Source organism: Saimiri boliviensis, chromosome 13, assembly GCF_048565385.1.
Source record: "Saimiri boliviensis isolate mSaiBol1 chromosome 13, mSaiBol1.pri, whole genome shotgun sequence".
In the NCBI taxonomy this organism is placed as follows: Eukaryota; Metazoa; Chordata; class Mammalia; order Primates; family Cebidae; genus Saimiri; species Saimiri boliviensis.
The window spans coordinates 107,732,992-107,754,988 of record NC_133461.1 but is presented as its reverse complement, the minus strand read 5'-3'; the positions used below and the strand labels follow the sequence as shown (position 1 = coordinate 107,754,988).

At 42.8% G+C, this 21,997-nt stretch overlaps 1 protein-coding gene across 7 annotated transcripts in view; it reads left to right on the top strand.

Moving 5' to 3' along the window:
* Nucleotides 1-7,728: 7,728 nt before the first annotated feature.
* The window catches only part of MCPH1 (microcephalin 1), a 312,577-nt gene continuing 298,308 nt past the window's right edge, over nucleotides 7,729-21,997 (top strand). For 6 of the 7 annotated variants that reach the window (XR_012513049.1, XR_012513048.1, XR_012513046.1 and 3 more), the window contains exons 1-3: nucleotides 7,729-7,822; nucleotides 10,415-10,506; nucleotides 19,188-19,306. Coding sequence is in view for 3 of the 7 variants with exons in the window: in XM_074383216.1 (XP_074239317.1) it covers nucleotides 7,801-7,822; nucleotides 10,415-10,506; nucleotides 19,188-19,306 (233 nt within the window). In the remaining 4 variants the exon portion in view is untranslated. 7 annotated transcript variants of the gene reach the window in all.

Below are 21,997 nucleotides of genomic sequence, written 5' to 3'. Positions count from 1 at the left end.
ATTGTGTGATGATTTCTCAGAATTCCATCGGGGTTATGCATTCTCGGCAGGAACCCCCTGGAAGTGATGTATGCTTCTCACTGCTTCATACCATGAGGCACCTGGTATCTGTTTGTCCCTTTACTAGTGATATTTGATTGCTTTAGAAAGGTTGTATCTGCTATGTTTCTCCATTGTGAAGTGGCTTTTTTTTCTTCATAGTTAATATAAAGAATTGATTAAAGTAGTTTACTACAGACAATTTGGAGAAGTCCTGCTGTACTTTGCTTAAAGATTTCTTCCACCAAATATCCTGCTTCATTGATTATACAGGTGTCCCCAAACTTTTTACACAGGGGGTCAGTTCACTGTCCCTCAGACCGTTGGAGGGCCGCCACATACTGTGCTCCTCTCACTGACCACCAGTGAAAGAGGTGCCCCTTCCTGAAGTGCGGCGGGGGGCCGGATAAATGGCCTCAGGGGGCCCCATGCGGCCCTCGGGCTGTAGTTTGGGGACGCCTGTATTATAAATTCTTCCTTTCACAAAACATTAGGACTCAACAAAATTTAGCCGAGTTATTTCCCACTTTATAACAAGGATGGCTTTTCTGCCCATTTCTAATAATATGCCCCTCACTTCTGACACCTCATCAGAATTGCCTTAATTGACCATATTTCTACCAACACTCTGAGCATAACCACTTAAGTAATGTCTTAGACGACTGAAGCTTTTTCTACAATTATTATCTTCTGAGCGCTTATGAGAATCTCCTTCTTTGGCCCATTAATGACAATGCAGGCTTTTTCCTTTTCTTTTTTTTTTTTTTTTTTTTTGAGACAGAGTCTCACCTTGTCACCAGGCTGGAGTGTAGTGGCACAATCTCGGCTCACTGCAACCTCTGCCTCCTGGGTTCAAGTGATTCTCCTGCCTCAGCCTCCTGAGTAGCTGGGACTACAGCCATGCACTACCATGTCCAGCTAATTTTTGTATTGTTAGTAAAGATGGGGTTTCACCATTTTGGCCAGGATGGTCTCAATCTCTCTCTTTTTTGAGACAGAGTTTTGCTCTTGTTGCCCAGGCTGGAGTGCAATGGAATGATCTCAGCTCACTGCAACCTCTGCCTCCAGGGTTCAAGTGATTCTCCTGCTCCAGCCTCCCAAGTAGCTAGGATTACAGGTGTGTGCCACCACACCTGGCTAATTTTATTTGTATTTTTAGTAGAGAAGGGGATTTCTCCATGTTGATCAGGTTGGTCTCGAACTCCCAACTTCAGATGATCCATGTGCCTTGGCCTACCAAAGTGCTGGGATCACAGGTGTGAGCCACTGTACCCAGCCAATACAGGCTTTTTCTAATACTGTATGCACCTCAGTGCTCTTTCTGCTTCTGTTAATTACACAATTCCAAAGCCACTTCTACATTTTTGGGTATAGTTTTACGGTAGCACCCCACTTGTTGCTATCAATTTCCATCTAAGTCCATTCAGGCTGCTAAAACAAAATATGTTAGACTGAGAAATTTATGAACAGAAATTATTTCTCACAATTCTAGAAGCTAGGAAGTCTAAGAGCAAAGCACCAGCAGACTCAGTGTCTGGTGAAGGTCTGTTGTTCATAGATGGTACTTTCTCTGTGTCCTTACATGGGCAAAGAGGTCAACTCTGTATCCTCACATGAAGGGACAAGGACCGCTCCTTTCAACTTCTTTTTTAAGGGCAAAAATCACATTTATTAGGAAACAGCCCTCATTACTTAATCGCTTCCTACCTCTTAATATTACTGAGGCCCTAACTCTTTGGTTTTTTTTTTGAGACAGGGTCTCACACTGTCGCCCAGGCTATAGTGCAGTGGCACAACCTCAGCTCACTGCAATCTCCGCTTCCTGAATTCAAGCAATTCTCCTACATCAGCCTCCCCAGTAGCTGGAACTACAGGTGTGTGCCACCACCACACCCAGCTAATTTTTTTTTGTATTTTTTGGCGGAGACTGGGTTTCACCATGTTGGCCAGGGTCTCAATCTCCTCACCTCGTGATCCACCCGCTTCGGCGTCCCAAAGTGCTGGGATTACAGGTGTGAGCCACTGCACCCAGCCAGCCCTACCTCTTAACACTACTGCATTGGGGGTTAGGTTTCAACATCTGAATTTGTGGGGGACACCAACATTCAGACTACTGCAGTTGGTTTAGCAAGACTCTCCCTACCCTTGATGTCCCTTTTTTGGAATTTTCCATCGACTGACCTCTCACTTGGTTCAATGGCCAGAAATCCTCAGCTATCTTTGCTGAATTCAGAGTTGAGCCCAATCTCTCTTCCCTATCTCAACAGTCTTTAATAAAGTCTTCCTTCAGTGGGCCTCATGCTATCTTCATTGGGTCTGGTTGTTTGGAAAGCTAAGTCTCTTAGCAGAGTAACAGTTTTTCTTTTTTTTTTTTTCTTGTTTGTCTCTTCACAATTCTTTTATGACATTTTTTTTCCCTCGTTTTCTTTTCTAGGTTTTTCTTGTTTAAAATTTTAAGAGTTGTCATTTTTTGGCTAATGAATAACTTATGATGACCTGGGATTCTATTTTGTGATATCCAGTGTTTTAAACCTTTGATATTTAACAAACCTCCCAAGATCAAATTCTAAGTTAAAAAAAAATTAAGTCACCTAAAGTCTAAAAAGACATTTTCAGCTTATTTAATGTATTAAAATCATGCAGGAAACACTGTCAAATTTAAAATAAGTGTTTAATTTTCTTTGGGTTATATTCATATAAGTAGGCACTTAGTATGTATTACAAAATTGTATGAGTCCTATAATTCTGATATGCCTCAGTATATGTTATCAGTAATAATTATAATTGTTATGTTAAATTATTGTGTGCCACAAAGGTAAAAATTTCCCTGTCAATTTTGTCTTTTACTGTGGCTGCCCTAAAATGTTTTTGTCATCCACAATTATTTTGTTTTGATCCTCTTTAGAAGGTGGTTTTATAATCAGCTATAAAACTTTGAGAGGTGCTCTTGAATGCAAGGGTCTGATAACTTTGGAGATTATGACATTAGTTTAAGGGGAAAACTTTCAGCACTCTCATGGAAAGCTGAAATGTTCATGAATATCAAGCAGAACAGAAGTTAACTGAATGGAGTGAACTAAAAAGACTGAGGTAGGCTTTTTTTTTTTTTTTTCCTTAACTTTTTTGCTTAAAATGTTGCTAATTCTTTTTTTTTTTTTTTTTTTTTTTGAGATGGAGTTTTGCTCTTGTTACCCAGGCTAGAGTGCGCACGATCTCGGCTCACCGCAACCTCCGCCTCCTGGGTTCAGGCAATTCTCCTGCCTCAGCCTCCTGAGTAGCTGGGATTACAGGCATGTGCCACCATGCCCAGCTAATTTTTTGTATTTTTAGTAGAGGCGGGGTTTCACCATGTTGACCAGGATGGTCTCGATCTCTTGACCTCGTGATCCACCTGCCTCGGCCTCCCAAAGTGCTGGGATTACAGGCGTGAGCCACCGCGCCTGGCAATGTTGCTAATTCTTTTTGTTTTCCAGATGTAAAACTTTTTTTTTTTTTTGAGCTATTTTACAGCCTTTCACAACTGAGTAAAATACACTCCTATGAACAAAATTTGGAGCATATTTGTTTCTTTCTACCTGATTTCTCCAGAATTTGATAATTATTTGTGAGTATTCTCAATTTATGGTAGTATGGTTATCTGCATAAGTGTGACAAGTACCTGTTATCTTTTGTAACAGGAGGTAATTGGAAAAACTGGTTAAAAAGATTCATTTTAGAATTCTAAATTCCATAGAATTCATTTAGAATTTGGAGAAGCTGTCAAAAATGCCAAAAGCTTTGAACACTTGATTAAATAGGATCATAGTTAACTGTGAAACAACACTTTAACAAATTCTTGAATTGCCTGAACCCCGAGGCAGAGGTTGCAATGAGCCAAGACCACATCATCATACTCCAGTCTGGGCAAGAAGAGTTAAACTGTCTCAAAACAAACAAATAAACAAAAAACCAATGGGAAGGATTGAAACCACGATTGTAAAATTGTAAACTGAGACAGTGAAAGAGATCTGACCAAACAAGCTATCCTTGTTCATTCCTGGGCACAGGCTGAACTAACTTTGGGAGGAACTTTAAAACAAACAGATAAACAGTCCCTTCCCAAAACAAACTTCCTTCTTGCCTAGGGACTAGACTGTCTTTTTATGATTAACAAATTAGCCGTAAGATTAGAAATTATGGTTTAGAAGTCATACAGTCGGAGGCTACAAGATTCAGACTCTCCCTAAACTGTTTGTATGATCAGTGCTTGAAATGTTTTGCAGACTCTGCACTTGATGGATCAGCTGGCACCATCCAGATGGATAAACTGGCTCATCTGATCTGTGGCCCCCACCCAGGAACTGACTCGACACATGAAAACAGCTTTAATTCCCTAGGATTTCATCTCCAACCCAACCAATCAGCACTCCTGACTCACTGGCTGTCCCTGAACCACCTAGTTAACAACTCCTTAACAACTCTGATCCCCGGGCTGGGTATGGTGGCTCAGGCCTGTAATCCCAGCACTTTGGGAGGCCCAGGAGGGAGGATCACCTGATGAATTCTAGACCAGCCTGGTCGACATGGGGAAACCTCATCTATACTAAAAGTACAAAAACTAGCCAGGTGTGGTGAGGGGTGCCCGTAATCCCAGCTACTCAGGAGGCTGAGGCAGGAAAATCACGTGAACCCAGGAGACACAGATTGCAGTGAGCTGTGATTATGCCACTGCACTCCAACTCTAATCCCTGAATGCTCCTTGGGGAGACTGATTGAGTAATAATAAACCTCCAGTCTTCCAAAAAAAAAGTCTTCCTTACTATTTCAATAACTTTTAGAATTTTTTTTCATTAATACCACCTAGGAATCAGTGACTCTGTTTTATTAGAATAATTTCTAGTGCTTTATCATATCCTTATTTAAGGGAACTAAATCTTCTCACCTTAAAAAAAGCTACTTTTTTCTTAACAATCATAGAATCTCCTATGCCTTTTGTTGTTATTGTTGTTGAGATTAAGTGTGGCTCTGTCACCAGGCAGTTAATTATCATTTAATTAAAGTAACCATAAAAATAGCCACAGGAGGCTGGGCAGGGTGGGTCATGCCTATAATCCCAGCGCTTTGGGAGGCCCAGGTGGGTGGATCACAAGGTCAAGAAATTGAGACCATCTGGCCAACATAGTGAAATCCCATCTCTACTTAAAAAAAAAAAAAAAAGAAAAATTAACTGGGTGTGGTGGCATGTACCTGTAGTCCCAGCTACTCAGGAGGCTGAGGCAGGAGAATTGCTTGAACCTTGGAGGCAGAGGTTGCAGTGAGCTGAGATTATGCCACTGTGGGACCCTGTCTCTACAAAAAATTTAAAAAATTAACTTGGCATGGTGGTGTGCACTTGCAGTCCCAGTTACTCAGGAGGCTGAGGTGGGAGGATGGCTTGAGCCCAGGAGGGTCAAGGCTGCAGTGAGCCATGATCACAGCATTGTACTCCAGCCTGGGTGACAGAGTAATATCCTGTCTCAAAATAACTAAATAAATAGATAAATAAAAATACTGAGGTTAAAATCCAACAAAAGTTATAAAAGATCTATCTGGTGAAAAGTACAAAACATCACTAAGACAAATTTTAAAAGACCTAAATAAAAGTTAATGGGTTAGAAGATTGAATATGTTTAAATGTCAATTCTCCCCAAATTGACCTGTAGAGTCAACACAATCTCAATCAAAATCCCAGCAGTCTTATTTTTTTTATACAAAATGACAAGTTGACTCTAAGATTTATTAGGAAATCTGGGCCGGGCAAGCCAAGCACTTTGCAGTCCAAGGTAGGTGAATCACCTGAGGTCGGGAGTTCAAGACCAGCCTGACCAACGTGGTGAAACCACGCCTTCATTTAAAAAAAAAAAAAAAAAAGAAAAGAAAATCTGAAGAATCTAGAAGATACAAAACAACCTTGAAAAATAAAGTTGTAGGACATAAACTACCTGATTTCATCACTTATTTATATAGCTATAATAATCCAAACAGCATGGTGCTGGTGGCAAAAAGACAAATAGCTCAATGGAACAGAATAGGAAGCCTAATGAAACACACATATATGCAACACAGATTTTGACAAAAGCACAAACAAAATGCGGTGGAGACAAAAATAACTTTCTAACAAATGATGCTGGAATAGTATTTGCATATATATACATGCAAAAAATGAACTTTGGCCCCTATCTCACATTGAGTACAAAAGTTAATTAAAAGTTGATCCTATTCTATGAGCCCAGGAGGTTGAGGCTGCAGTGAGCTGTGATCACACCACTGCACTCCAGCCGGGGCAACAGAGTGAGAACCTACCTCAAAAAAAAAAAAAAAAAAAGTAGATCCTAGACCTAACTAAGATACAACTCCCAGGTTAAAGCCATAATATTTCTAGAAGAAATCATAGCAGAAAATATTCAAAATTGTGGAGCTGAAGAGTCTATCAAATACTAAACTTATTTTTAAAAACCTTGACCAAAATTAATTTGTTTATATACTTCATCATGTCATCATTTAATTCTAAACCTACAGAGATCAGTATCACTTTCTCAGTAAAAAAGTACTTGGGTCTTCCATGAGCTGAACTCACACTCAGAAGTAAACCATAATGCTGTATCTCCAGAGTAGAGTTTATTAGAGGAATAACTTGTGATAATGATAGATACTGACCAAAGACTGAGCCTAGAAGTGGCATTTTGAGGCTGCATATACTCAAGGCAATTCTTCAGAATCACAGATCCAAGTGACATCTGAAACAACAGCTGACAGTGAATGAATAGATGAGAGACCTGAGTAGATGGTAGCTGATACTGTTGTACATGTATCCCACCTTTAGATTCAATAAAAAGAACTAAAAGTAGATAGGTTTCAACACCAACATCTCCATCAGTTACCAGCTGTAATGCCTCGGACTGGGCAGGTCACTTGCCCTGAATCGGGTTGCTTCCGGGGCGGGCCTCCGCGGGCGGGAAGTTTGAGCCTGGGAGCCCGCAGCGCGGAGCAGCTGGAGGACCGAGCCCTTGAGGGGGCTCGTCGGGACAGTCGGGAGTCCCCGGTTGCCTGAATGTGAGGTCTGGGGTCACCCCGCGGTGATCTCAGGTCCTGGGGTGGCCCCCACAGGAATTTGCTGCCTCAGGGATCCCAATTCTCACTCACTCCCCTACTGAGGATCTGAGGTCTCGGGGTCGCCCCGGTGGGGTCTGAGGTCTCGGGGTTCCCCATCCCCGGGATCGGAGGTCCAGGTCCCCCGAGCCGGCAGGGCAGTGGGTCGGGCTCGGAGCTGTAAGGTGGCGCGCCGGCCCCAGGGGTGTCGGGCGGGAGTGGGGCGGAAGATGCCGAAAGTCCGCACCAAGTCGTCCGCTGGGGGCCACCGCGCCCGCAAGGCTGTGACTGCGCCCCCTCCGCTTCCGGACCCTCGGCTCGGGCGAGCGCAGTTGAGGCGCCGGGAAGCTTCTAAGTCACTAAGGGAAAAAGAAGGGTAATTCAGGGGCTAGGGACCGCCGACCTCATTACCCACAAGAGAGAAAAACCCGCGGCCCGAGGCGCGGCGAGGCGGGGCCAGGCCCCTGCCCCGGGTCTCAGCTCCCGCCCGCCTCCCGGCCCCCGCCTCCCGCCCCGGCCCGAGTCGTCCCGGAAGAGCGGATTCCCGGCGCGCAGAGAGGGCGGGGCGCGCGCCGTGCGCATGCCCAGTGACCGCCCGCGCCTCCAGGCTCGCTCGCGTCGCGCTGTCCGGCGCGTCGGATTCCGCGGTCTGTCATGGCGGCCCCCATCCTGAAGGGTGAGTGACTTCCTGCTCCCTGCGCCAGCAGCGGGGGAGGTTGAGGACCTGCACTCTTGGTGGCAGGCGCAGTCGGGGAGTCCCGTGAGAGCAGCCCGCGGGCCCCTCCCTCGCTGACTGTCGCCCCCCCGACCCCCTACCGCCTGCCCTCTCCTCCGCTTCCTGTCCCTCCAAAACCCCCGGCTACCTGCTCTTTCCCCCGCTGCCTTGCCCCCCAAAACCCCCGACTGCTTGCTTACTCCGCCGTGCTCCTTGTCTGCCCAAAACCCCCGGTTACCTACCTCCTTCCCCATGCTCCGTGTTCCTCCAGAACTCCCAGCTGCCTGCTTCCTCCCCCATGCTCCCAAAACCCGCCTCCCACTACCTGCTGTCACCCCTGCTGCCTTAGTCCCTAGACCCGGGGGTGGGGGGCTCATGGGCAGGCAGAGTCCTGCCCTCGGGAAGTTCGTGTGGTGCCCTCCTGGGTCTGGTTCTGTTCGACCCCCCCTCTGAGGCCCACCTGGAGGGGCGGCAGTTGTGTTTCTATGAGAATTGTTCCAAGAATTGGAGCCGCCTTTTACTGCGGAGTCCTTGGGTGCCAGGCGCTGTGCTCAGGCTAGTATGGTGGTGTCTGATTTTTAACCGCTCCATCAATTCTGTTACCTCAATTTACAGGTGGGAAAACTAAGGCCTGGGGCAAACGTTTGGGTGACTCTCCCACTGTGTGTGGCTAGTCAGTGCTGTTAGGGCTTTAGACCGGAGCTGCTGTCCTAACCAGTTTAGGATACCATACTCAGTCCCGCCCGCTGTGCACCTGGAAGAGCCGAGGGGAGGAGAACAGGGGACACAGGTCTTTTATTAGAGCTTGGCCGTGGGATAAAGAGCGGCCTGGAGTCATAAAACCTCATAGCCAAAAGAAAAGCTTTGTGCAAACTCTGTAATCAGATATGGCTGTTTTTCTAATGTTAGCATTTTGTTAAATTAACCTGGTTTTCCTTTAGGGTTGTCCACAATCTTTGACCAATGGTACGCCTCGAAAACTTTTTAAAACATCAGGTTTTGAAAAGAGGACATCCACTAGAACAGGGGACCACAGACTATGCCCCCCAGGCCAAATCTGGCCTGCTGCCTGTTTTTGTAGGATCTATAAGCTGAAAATGTCTTTTAGATTTTTAAGTGATTTTTAAAAAAAGAAGAACAAATGAAAAATTATATCACATTCGCATTTCCTTCTCCACAAATAAAGTTTTTTTGGAATACAGGCTGCCTCATTAATATATTGTCTGTGGTTATGTTTGTGCTACAACCATGAAGTTGAGTAGTTGTGACAAATACTGTTTGGCCATAAAGCCTGTCCCTTTACAGAAAACAATTTCTGCATTAGAAAAATTAAGCCTAAGAATTTGGGGAAAGCATCTAATTTTAGGAATGTAAACTGTGATGGATGTATGGGTACAGTTCTTTACTTAAAATTTTAATAAATTGCACTGAAGCTATTTTGAATAAGCTTTAATAGAAATTTATGAAACAGAGACTCACTCTGTTGTCCAGGTTAGAGTGCAGTGACATGATCATATAATAGCTCACTGCAGCCTCAAACTCCCAGGCTTAAGCAATTCTACTGCTTCAGCCTCTGAATAACTTGGGACTACAGGCACTTCCATGCCAGGTTATTTTTATTTTTAATTTATTTTATTATTATTATTATTATTATTATTATTATTATTATTATTTTGTAGAGCCAGGGTCTCACTATGTTGCCTAGGCTGGTCTTAAATTCCTAGCCTCAAGCAATCCTCCCGCTTCCACCTTCCAAAGTGCTAGTATTACAGGCATGAGCTACTTTGCTCAGCCATTAGGAGAAACTCGATTTACTTTTCTTATTTTTGAGACAAGGTCTTGCTCTGTTGCGCAGGCTGGAGTGCAATGGTACGATCATAACTCAGCTTCTACCCGCTGGACTCCAGGGTTTCTCCTGCCTCAGCTTCTCCACCCCGTCTTCCCACCCAGTAGCTGGAACTACAGCTGCTCAAAGTTATTCCTGGCTAATTTAAAAACAAAAAACAAACAAACAAAAAAACTGTAGAGACTGGGTTTCACTGTGTTACCCAAGCTGGTCTCAAACTTCTGGGCGCAAGTGATCCCACTGTCTTGGCCTTCCAAAGTGCTGGAATTACGTCACGAGCCACAGTGCCTGGCCAATAGAAGTTTTCCATTTACTCTTTTTTTTTTTTTTTTTTTTTGAGACGGAGTTTCACTCTTGTTACCCAGGATGGAGTGCAATGGCGCGATCTTGGCTCACCGCAACCTTTGCCTCCTGGGTTCAGGCAATTTTCCTGCCTCAGCCTCCTGAGTAGCTGGGATTACAGGCACGCGCCACCATGCCCTGCTAATTTTTTGTATTTTTAGTAGAGACGGGGTTTCACCGTGTTGACCAGGATGGTCTCGATCTCTTGACCTCGTGATCCACCCGCCTCGGCCTCCCAAAGTGCTGGGATTACAGGCGTGAGCCACCGCGCCCGGCCCCCATTTACTCTTAAATAGAACAAAATCTATCGGGCAGGGGATGCTGGAATTACAAATGTATATTTCATGCTCATACCTTGTTTTCAGATGTAGTGGCCTATGTTGAAGTGTGGTCATCCAATGAAACAGAAAATTATTCAAAGACATTTACAACACAGCTTATGGATATGGGAGCAAAGGTAAGACATTTATTTTGCTGTTGATTCATATGACAGTCTTCTGATAGGTAAAAGGTTACATTTGCATTTTCTTATTTTGGGAGTTATTACTTCGAATATGAAGGAAAAAGCAATGGGAATCAGTAGGAGAAAAAACGGCCAAAGTGAAGAATTTAGAACAGTAGAACTTACAGAACAGTTGGACCTGTGGACACTGAGTGAGGAGGAGGAACCTAGGATAAAAATCTGGATTCTTACATTGATTGCTTGGTTGCATTAAGCAAAGTGAGGATACAGGAAAAGGAATAGGTTTCTAAGGGAAAAGTTGTAAATTTGGGCATATTGAAAGTATCTGCTAGACATTTGGATATACAAGTCCAGAACTTGAAGTGATCAAAGCTTGAGGTGATGATTTGGGGAGTCAAGACCATAGGGCTCATGTGAAGTCACAGGCATGGATGCCATCCCATGTCGGGCATGGTTAGCATGAAGAGTGGTGATGGAGGATCCTTGTTTGGTGTTCAAGAACAGGCAGTGGGAGCAGGGACCTAGTGACGGAGAGAAGAATGCCAGGATAAGGAGAACACATGGGGAAGTCAAAGGAGGGAGTCATTTTTTTTAATTGCCTTTCAGAGCTAGGCAGGAGTAATTTTAAAGATAGAATTTTTTAAAACTACAGAAACTTCAAGAAAGATAGGACTGTCAAATGTACTTTGGATTTGAACACTCTAAGGTCATTGCTGAACTTAGTGCAGTTTTCAGTGAAATGGGCAGGAATCATTGAGGTATGAGGAAATGGAGACAGCAAAACAATTTGCCTTATTCAAGGTTTCTTAACATAGCCATCTCTGTTACCAGATTTATAATCGCATAGTGCTTGTGTTCAAGTAACCTTTATTTGACATAATAATATCCTTGATAACGAATAGGTGTGTTTAGCCCATGTACACTAAACCAATCACTGTGATGATGGGTTTTGCAAAAGGAAAAAGATTCGTTCACAGGGAAGCCCAGCCAGGAGGCAAAAGACTACTCACATCTTCATTCTCAAAGATAAGGTTTAGGGATATTTATCAGTTAGGGAAGTGGGGTGATCTAAGCTGTGGGGAAAAATGAAGTAATCTCTCAGTGATCTGCATGAGGGTAGTTGGGGTTCATGGGATGCATGTTTAAAAAACCGGAGCAATTGGGAGGCCAAGGCTGACAGATCACCTGAGGTCAGGAGTTCAAGTCCAGCCTGGCCAACAGGAAACCCTATCTCTACTAAAAATACAAAAAATTAGCGGGGTGTGGCGGCACGTGCCTGTAGTCCTAGCTACTTGGGAGGCTGAGGCAGAAAAATCACTTGAATCCGCGAGGCATAGGTTGCAATGAGCTGAGATCATGCCACTACACTCCAGCCTGGGGACAGAGCGAGGCTTCATCTCAAAAACAAAAACAGGCACTAGTGGGATCTGTTGGTGGAGATTTTGGTCTGATGTCAAAAGGTCACTTCTTGGGCATTTGCACAGGCATGGTTGAAGGGTTGGTGGGTGCAGCCTGTTTGAACTGTACGGGTGCTGCCTCAAGTTCCTGAAAAATAGCTTAAGCAGCTGTTACCATGGTGGCACGTCCACCAGAACTGTTAAAAGGAAGCCAGTGAAGGTCTTTACAGCATTTAGCAGCATGACTTGCAGCTAGCTACATAGGAATAAGTAAATAAACGACAAAAAAGCAAGTGACCAAAAGCATGCAAAGCAGGTTAAGTTCGGCTGACCTAATTTTCAGCCCTAAAGTGTAAGAGTGGTGATGCTGGCAATTCAGATATGCCAGAGAAGCCTGTAGGTGCTTTCTTTAAGTGAAAAGGTGAAAGTTCTCCACTTTAAAGAAAGGGAAAAAATTGTATACTGAAGTTGCTCAGATCTACAGTGAGAACAAATCTTCTAATCTTGAAACTGTGAAGAAGGAAAACTATGCTAGTGTTGCAGTCACACCAAACTGCAAAAGTTACAGCCACGTGGGTGATCATTTTTCTTATAATGCATTGTTATAATTGCCCTATTTTGATATTGTTATTGTTAATCTGTGCCTAATTTGTAAATAAAACTCTTTTGGCCGGGCGCGGTGGCTCAAGCCTGTAATCCCAGCACTTTGGGAGGCCGAGGCGGGTGGATCACGAGGTCAAGAGATCGAGACCATCCTGGTCAACATGATGAAACCCCGTCTCTACCAAAAATACGAAAAAAACTAGCTGGGCATGGTGGCGCGTGCCTGTAATCCCAGCTACTCAGGCGGCTGAGGCAGGAGAATTGCCTGAACCCAGGAGGCGGAGGTTGCGGTGAGCCGAGATCGCGCCATTGCACTCCGGCCTGGGCAACAAGAGCGAAACTCCGTCTCAAAAAAAAAAAAAAAAAAAAAAAAAAAAAAACTCTTTTATATGTATGTATAGGAAAAAAACAGTATATAACCCATTCAGTACTAGTCAAGGATTCAGGCATCCACCGGGGGTGCGGTGGGGGGTGTCTTAGAACTTAACTCCCATGGTTAAGGGGGAACTAATAATACTCTCGTAAGGAGTTTAGCTGTGAACAAAGTCTCTTTATGTCTTTTTCTGGCATTTGAGAGGGGCTGACTGATAGGCTGAGTAAAAGAGGTCCATTAAAATGGGTGAAAAGATTAGTGGGGGGGTGGGTGCTGGCTCAGGCCTGTAATCCCAGAACTTTAGGAGGCCGAGGCGGGTGGAACATGAGGTCAGGAGATCAAGACCATGCTGGCCAACATAATGAAACCCTACCTCTACTAAAAATACAAAAAAAATTAGCCAGGTATGGTGGGGCATGCCTGTAGCCCCAGCTACTACGGAGGCTGAGGCAAGAGAATTGTTTGAACTCGGGAGGCAGTGGCTGCAGTGAGCCGAGTTCATGCCACTGTACTCCAGCCTGGCGACAGAGGGAGACTCAAAAACAAAACAAAACAAAAAACCAGAAACAAAAAAAGAGATGAAAAGATAATTGAGTGTAGAGTTGGGTTAGGGTGCGACAAGAGGGCTGCCCTGGTTATAAAACCTAAGAGGCATTCACCACCAGGCAAAGAGTTGGTGCTACTAAATTTTTCACCCTAAGGGCCTTGTTTGGCCTCCCTAGTGTATACCTTGAGTAAAAGGTCAGTGGAGAGGAATCAGATTATAAGAGCAGGACCCACAGTGCAGGAGGGGAGACATGCCTATTGTGATACATCGGAATGTCGGAGCCTGAGGGAGTCTGCATGTTCTGATGCCTAAAATTTACTTGGGATGAAGACAAGTTATTGTGCATGAGAAAAAAGCCTTGAGATAAGTTAGTTGACAAGGTGGTTTTTGAGGGTAACATTAAGATCTTAGATCTTTTGCTCTTTTTGGTTTTCACCTTTTATTTCAAAAATTTGCAAACAACGTTGAAAGAATAGTGAATATAGATTGAACAGTCGTTAGCATCTTAACATACTTGCTTTATCTCTATTTCTGTGTACAGTGTGTTTAGATGTGTACTTGTATTTTTCTTCTGAACTATTTTAAAGTAAGTTGCAGACCTCTTAATTTGACCATAAATACTCAATATGCAACATCTGAAAATAAAGACATTTTCCTGTATAACAAAAATACTGTGATCACATCTAAGAAAATTAGCAATGGTTTCTTAACAGTATTCTGAAGTGGTTGGATCAGTTTATACTTATATCAATGTATGAAAGTTCCCATTGCTGAATATGCTTGGCTTTGTCAACCTTTACTTTCAGTCATTCTGGTATGTTTGTATCTCATTGTGCTTTGAATTCGCATTTATTTTGAAGTATATATTCAAGCCTCCAGCTTTTATTTCAGTTGGGTTTATCTCTTCTTGATTTGTAAGTATTCTCTATGATTTAGAATTGACCCTTTTATCAGCCAAATGAATTGCAATATTTTTGTCACTCTGGCTTGTCTTTCATCTTCATAATGGTTTCTTTTGGTGATAATTTTAATGTAGTTCAATTTATTTTTTTGCTTTATGGTAAACTTTTTTGTGTGTCTTGGTTTAAAAAAGAAAATTCTATACCAAGGTTATAAAGATTTTCTCATGTTATTTTCTGGAAGCTTTTATCATTTTGCATTTCACACTTAAAAGTATACCTGGAATTGATTTTTTCATATGGTATAAAGTAGTTGTCTCATTTTTCCTACATGAATATTTGCCTCAACATAATTTATTGAAAACAACCTCTAATCAAGGTCTGAACTACTACTTCCGTTTTAAATCAGGGATCCGTATATGTCCAGTCTGTTAAACAGCTCTGTTTTTAACCACCCAGTGGATTCATCTTGCCTGCTGCCTAGACAGAGCCGATTTATCAAGACAGAAATTACACAGTAGGGAAAGAGTAATTCATACAGAGCTGGCTACCAAGATTTATTGTTACTCAAATCAGTCTCCCTGAGCATTTGGGAATCAGAGCGCTTAAGGACAACTTTGTGGGTTGGGGGAACCCAGAGAGCCGGGAGTGCTGATTGGTCAGGTCAGAGATGAAATCAAGGGAGGAAAGCTGTCTTCTTGCACTGAGTCAGTTCCTGGGTGGGAGCCGTGAGATCAGGTGAGCTAGTTTATCCATCTGAATGGCGCCTGGAGCTCAGGGTCTGCAAAGTATCTCAAGCATTGATATTAGGAGCAGTTTAGGGAGGGTCAGAACTTGTAGCCTCTAGCTGCATGACTCCGAAACCGTAATTTCTTTTTTTCTTTATTTTTTTTGAGACAGAGTCTCACTGTGTTGGCGGGCGCCAGGCTGGGGTGCAGTGGCAAGATCTCGGCTCTCGACAACCTGCGCCTCCTGGGTTTAAGCAGTTCTCCTGCTTTAGCCTCCCGAGTAGCTGGGACTACAGGCGCAAACCACCACACTCAGCTAATTTTTGTATTTTAGTAGAGACGGTGTTTCACTGTGTTGGCCAGGATGGTTTCCATCTCTTGACCTCGTGATCCGCCCGCCTCGGCCTCCAAAAATGCTGAGATTACAGGCGTGAGCCACCACACGCGGCCCTAAACCGTAATTTCTAATCTTGTGGCATTAGTCCTACAAAGGCAGTCTACTTCCCAGGCAATAAGGAGATTTGGGGAAAGGACTCTCATGTTCTTTGTTTTAAACTCTAAACTAAGTTCTTCCCAGAGTTAGTTCAGCCTATGCCCAGGAATGAACAAGATCATCTTGGAGGTTAGAAAAAAGATGGAGCCGGTCAGGCCAGATCTCCTTTGCTGCCTGTTACAGCCTTGCGATGGCAGTTTCACGTTCATTGGTCTCTTTCTCTGATCTCAGGACAGAACTGTTAGCCGTGAAGAGATCTGAGTTACTCTGAGTTACCGGCAGCATATCCGTGAGGGCTGGTCCGTAGCAACTTCAGTCCTTGCCTCCTCAGGAGAAAGAATTAGACTGAGGGACATGAAGCAGAAAAAAGGACTGGGCGCGGTGACTCAGCCTGTAATGCCAGCACTTTGGGAGGCCAAGGCAGGCAGATCACGAAGTCAGGAGATCGAGACCATCCTGGCCAACATGGTGAAACCCCTCTCTCTACTAAAATATAAAATATTAGCCGGGCATGGTGGCGGGCGCCTGTAGTCCCAGCTACTTGGGAGGCTGAGGCAGGAGAGTCGCTTGAACCCAGGAGGCGGAGGTTGCAGTGAGCCGAGATCACGCCAGCTTGGTGACAAAACAAGACTCCATCTCAAAAAAAGAAAAAAGAAAAAAGGGCATGAAAAAGAGCAGGAATGGAAGTTGATTTAAAAAGGCATTAGAAGAAGAAAGGGAAGAACTGGAAGACAGTCAAGTGGGCTCATAAAGACCAAAGAGACAAGTGGGAGAAGAGCTGAGCACCTGATCCTGGGACTGTCTAAGGTTGCTTCCTTACCTTTGGAAGTGAGCATGCGTAGTGTGTTTAGGGGGTTACATGCATGCACTTCTGAGCCCCTCCCCTGCCCCCCTGTCTTTTATATTTGTGTTTGTCTTTTTTGAGATGGAGTCTCACACTGTTGCCCAGGCTGGAGTGTGATGGCACAATCTCGACTCACTGCAACCTCCGCCTCCTAGGTTCAAGTGATTCTCCTGCCTCAACTTCCCCGGTAGCCGAACTTACAGGCATGCACCACCACACCTGGCTAATTTTTGTATTTTTAGTAGAACCGGATTTTGCTATGTTGTCCAGGCTGGTCTCAAACTCCGGACCTCATGTGATCTGCCTACCTCAGCCTCCCAAAGTGCTGAGATTACAGGTGTGAACCACCACACCCAGCCTCCTTTGGTTTTAATTGGCTGACTGATTTTCAAGCTTACTTTGTATTTATGCATTTAAGATACATGTTTTTCTCTAAGTGGGGCTTCAGCTGCATTCCACCAGAAGTCTTCATCTGGTACACTGCAATATCTACCTCTGTTTTTATTTTTTGTTTTATCCAGTGGTTTCTGTTCTTATTCTGTTCCTCCTATGCTTGTTTTTTTTATTTGTTGTTCACATTTAAAAATTTTTAAGCATGTATTTAAAATTATTTGTAAATAATTTGAGGCCTAGAATTGTATTATCTTTTTTCAAAAGAGATTCAGATTTATTTCCAGTAGGGTATTTAGAGTAGTCATAATCCAGGGTTATCTTAAGCCAATTTCAGGATTTGAGATTATTTAAAACTAGCCTGTGAGGGTCATTATAATTTCTGCTTCATCCTTATCTAGATGCAGCCCTTTGAGTCTAAACCCAAGGTATAGGAGTTTTTTCAGACCCCCTCTCTCTTTGAGGCTTGTTTCTCAATTTTTGTCCTGTTTAGTGTTAACTACATTTGATGAAAGCCTTGAGGGAAAATGGCCTCAAATGCTAGACTCATCTTTCTAGGTGTCTTCTGTTTTTTTTCTTTTTTCTTTTTACTTGACCGTTGCAATGAAGTAGGTGTCAGTCTTGATCTAGAATCTCAGTTGGGTAATTCTTGACTGCCTTGATAGCTTCCATGGACTTGGCAGGGGTGCGGAGATTGAGAGAGAAAGAGTCATAAAAGTAATAACTATTCATTGTTTAAAAAGACTAATGGGCAGTGCCATGAAGTTCACAATGAAAACAAAGAGAAACCAGCAGAGCCCTTTCCCCTACATTTTCTTTTCTACTTTTCAAAGACAGCTACTTTCTTTTTCTTTTTTTCTTTTTTTTTTTTTTTTGAGACGGAGTTTTGCTCTTGTTACCCAGGCTGGAATGCAATGGCGTGATCTCGGCTCACTGCAACTTCCACCTCCTGGGTTCAGGCAATTCTCCTGCCTCAGCCTCCTGAGTAGCTGGGATTACAGGCACGTGCCACCAAGCCCAGCTAATTTTTTGTATTTTTAGTAGAGACGGGGTTTCACCATGTTGACCAGGATGGCCTCGATCTCTCGACCTCATGATCCACCCGCCTCAGCCTCCCAAAGTGCTGGGATTACAGGCTTGAGCCACCGCGCCCGGCGACAGCTACTTTCAGACCATCTGTTTCTTTTGGTATTTGCCTTCATACTTCCAAACCATGTACATATATTCTTTCAGTATAATTGAATGCTATAAAAAATTATGCAAATGAGTTCTACTTCTGGAAAGGATAGATAAAAGGTAAAATTTTTGACACCATGAATGTCTGTCTGAACATGCCTTTATTATACTGTTAACTTTTACTAATATTTTAGCTGACTGTAAAATGCTAGCACAAGTATTATTTTTTCTTGAAGGTATTTCCCATTGTTTACTCACTTCCAGACTGTTGTCACTTGTCACTTATCATTGTTTGCATGTGACGTGTCTCCATCCTCTTCACCTTGATTACCCACTCTTTCAATATTTTTCTTCTTTGCCAACCCTGCTGGAATTCTGTGGTAAGTTTGATGTAGTGCTGTTTTCATTCTTACGCTGGCCTTTTATGGGGCATCCTTTTGATCTAAAATCCTTGTCCTTTAGTTTGAGAAACTTTTCTTTTATTATTTCTTTATTAGTATCTTCTCCATTTTTTGTATTTCTGTATTTCATTAACTCCCGTTGATTGGCTGTTGGATCTCCTGGACTGAGCTCCTGATGTTTTTGCTTTATGTCTCCTGTTGTGTCTTCTGGTCCTTTTGTTATGCTACCACGGAGCTTTTCTCAAGTTCATTATCTAAAATTTCTGTAGATTTTTTTTTACTTATGTCATCTTTTTTTTTTTTAAATTTCCAAGAGCTCTTTAGGATCCTATTTAAAAATTATCTTCTGATCATGTTGCGTGAATACAGTATCTTAAGATACTGAGTGTTTTTAATTTTGGTTAAATATGTGTTCTGTTTTCTCTGTTGTCTCTGAATTTTATTTGGTTTTATTTTCTTTGATGTAGAAAACTTTTCTGAAATGTCCGTAATTATCTGACTCTTTCCATCTTCTAAAAATGTGGTGTCTTCTCATGGCCACGTTTTCTCTTCTGTTCTCTTTATTCTTGCAGGGCTCCAATTCTTTATTCTTTCAGTGACACTTCAGAGAGAGGATTTTTAGAGGGAGAAGATGTGAACTTGTGTGTACAATTCACCATTCTAGCTGAAACAGATATGTTTTAAGCAGTGTTATGCATTCCTTCGAGTGTTTCTCTGTCAGATTCTGAGAAACAATTGTTGGGGTTTGGTTGTTTGATCAGTTGTACTTAAGAAGTTGTGAATGAACAGTAATGTACATTTTGTTTTCTGCATTTTGTCTACAGGTTTCAAAAACTTTTAATAAACAAGTAACACATGTTATCTTCAAAGATGGCTACCGGAGCACTTGGGACAAAGCGCAGAAGAGAGGTGTAAAGCTCGTTTCAGTGCTCTGGGTTGAAAAGTAAGCAGTTTCTCTCTTACTTTTTTCCTTAAGTATCTGGTATTGAAAAAGTGTGGAGATAATTTTGCACAGATCACAGAACCAGTTAAAGTTTGATTTTCATGTTTTCTGTGCCCCTTACCTCACCAAGTAAGGACATCCTCTAGTCTCAATTTCTGCAGTACAAAAATGGGTATACTATAATGCCTAACTTTGCCAAGAGGGAAAAGGAGGCCGCAGGTCCTAAAGCTGGGGTTTACAAGGTGGATTCAGGAAGCAAGAGGGAGTGTGATGAAGCAGATTGTGTTAGTCCGCTTGCACTGCTGTAACAAAGGACCACCAAATGGGTAGCTTGAACAACAGAAATTTACTTTCTCACAACCCTGGAGGTTGGAAGTCCAATATCAAGGTGTCCACAGGATTGGTATCTTTTTATTTATTCTTTTTTGAGACTGAGTCTTGGTCTGTTGTCAGGCTGGAGTGCAGTGGCTGGATCTTGGCTCCCTGCAGCCTCTGCCTCCCAGGCTCAAATGATTCTTATGCCTCAGCCTCCTGAGTAGCCTGGATTATTTGCGTGCATCACCACGCCTGGCTAATTCTTGTGTTTTTAGCGGAAACAGGGTTTCACCATGTTGGCCAACCTGGTCTAAAAGTCCTGAGTCTTGGCCTCAAGTGATCCACTCGCCCTTACCTTCTTATTACAGGTGAGCCACTGCAGCCAGCCTTTTTTTTGAGACAGAGTCTTGCTCTGTTGCCCAGACTGGCGTGTAGTGGCACATCTCAGCTCCACTTCCTGGGTTCAAGTGATTCTCATGCCTCAACTTCCCAAGTAACTGGGATTCATCTCAACCTCTGCCTTAAGTGATTCTCCTTCCTCAGCCTCCCAAGTAGCTGGGATTACAGGTGCACACCACCATGCCTGTCTGATTTTTGTATTTTTAGTAGAGATGAGGTTGTATCATGTTGGCCAGGCTGGTCTCAAACTCCTTACCTCAGGTGATCCACCTGCTGTGGCCTCCCAAAGTGCTAGGATTACGGGCATGAGCCACTATGCTTGGCTCATGCCTGTAATCAAAACCACCCAGTTTTGATTACTGCAAATTTGTGTTAAGTTTTGAAATTGGGATGTATGAGTCCTGTAATTTTGTTTTTCATTTTCGAGATTGTTTAGCTATCTTGATTTGGGTTCCTGGCTAAGATTGTTTGGCTGTCTTATTTCGGTTCCTTTCATTTCTATATGAATTTTACGATCGGCTTGTCAGTTTCTTTAAAAACAAAAACGACACCTGGGCTTTGGTAGGGATTGTATTGAATCTCTAATTAGGGAAGTGTTGCTGTGTTTATAATATTTGATCTTCCAGTCCATGGAAATGGGATGTGTTTCTGTTTCACATCTCAAATTTCATTAAGTGATATTTTCTGGTTTTCAGTGTGTAAGTTTTATACCCCCTGGGTTAAATTTATTCCTAAATTTTTTGTTCATTTTCATGTAAATGAAATTGTTTTCTTAATTTTTTTCTGTCTTTTTCTTTTCTTAATTCTTTTAAAGTTGTTAGCTGTTAGTATATAGAAATGCAGGTGATTTTTGTATATTGAACTTAAGTCCTGCAAATATGCTGAACTTGTGTATTAGTTTTAAATGTAAAAATTAATTGGTTCCTTAGGATTTTCTATATGCAATGTTGTGTAATTTTGTAAATATAGGTTTACTTGTTCATTTCTAGTCTGGCTGCCTTTTATTTTATTTTATTTTATCTATTTGTTCTGGCGAGAACGTCTAACACAGTGTTGAATAGAAGTGTTGAGAATGGACATCCTTGTCTTGTTCCTCATCTTTGGAGAAAAGCTTTCAGTATTTCATTATTTAGTATGATGGTAACTGTGGGTTCATGTAGATGTCCTTTATCAGGCTGAGGACATTCCCTTCTGTTCAGGTTGCTTGTTGTTTCTTCTTACTAAAGGATGTTAGATATTGTTGTCAAATGCTTTTCTGCATCTATTGATCATGTGATTTTTGTCCTTTGTTACATTAATATGGTGTCATTGAGGGGTTTTGTATGGTGAACCAACCTTGCAGTCCTAGGATAAATCCTACTTATCATGTTCTATATGTTGTCATCTTTCCTTTTTAATTGTTGGAACAGGCTTGATGTGGTGGCTCACACCTGTAATTCCAGCACTTTGGGAGGCTGAGGTGGGTTCACCTGAGGTCAGGAGTTTGAGACCCGCCTAGTCAATATGGTGAAACCGTATCTCTACTAAAAATACAACAAGTAGGTTGTGCGATGTGGCTCACGCCTGTAATCCCCGCACTTTGGGAGGCCGAGGTAAGTGGATCATGAGGTCGGGAGTGCAAGACCAGGTGGCAATATGTTGAAACCCCGACTGTACTAAAAATACAAAAGTCAGCTGGGTATGGTGGTAGATACCTGTAATCCTAGCTGTTTGGGAGGCTGAGGCAGAGAGTTGCTTGAACCCAGGAGACAGGTTGCAATGAGCTGAGATTGCACTACTGCATCCCAACCTGGGCAAGAGAGCGAGACTCAGTCTCAAAATAATAATAGTAAGAAGTTAAAGAAAATTGTTGAAACAGTTTGCTAGTGTTATGTACTTATTCATTTAGCATCTTTGTTCATAGAGGATGTTGATCTATAGTTTCCATGTAATGACTTTGTCTTACTTGGTGTCACAGCAATGCTGGCATCAGGACTG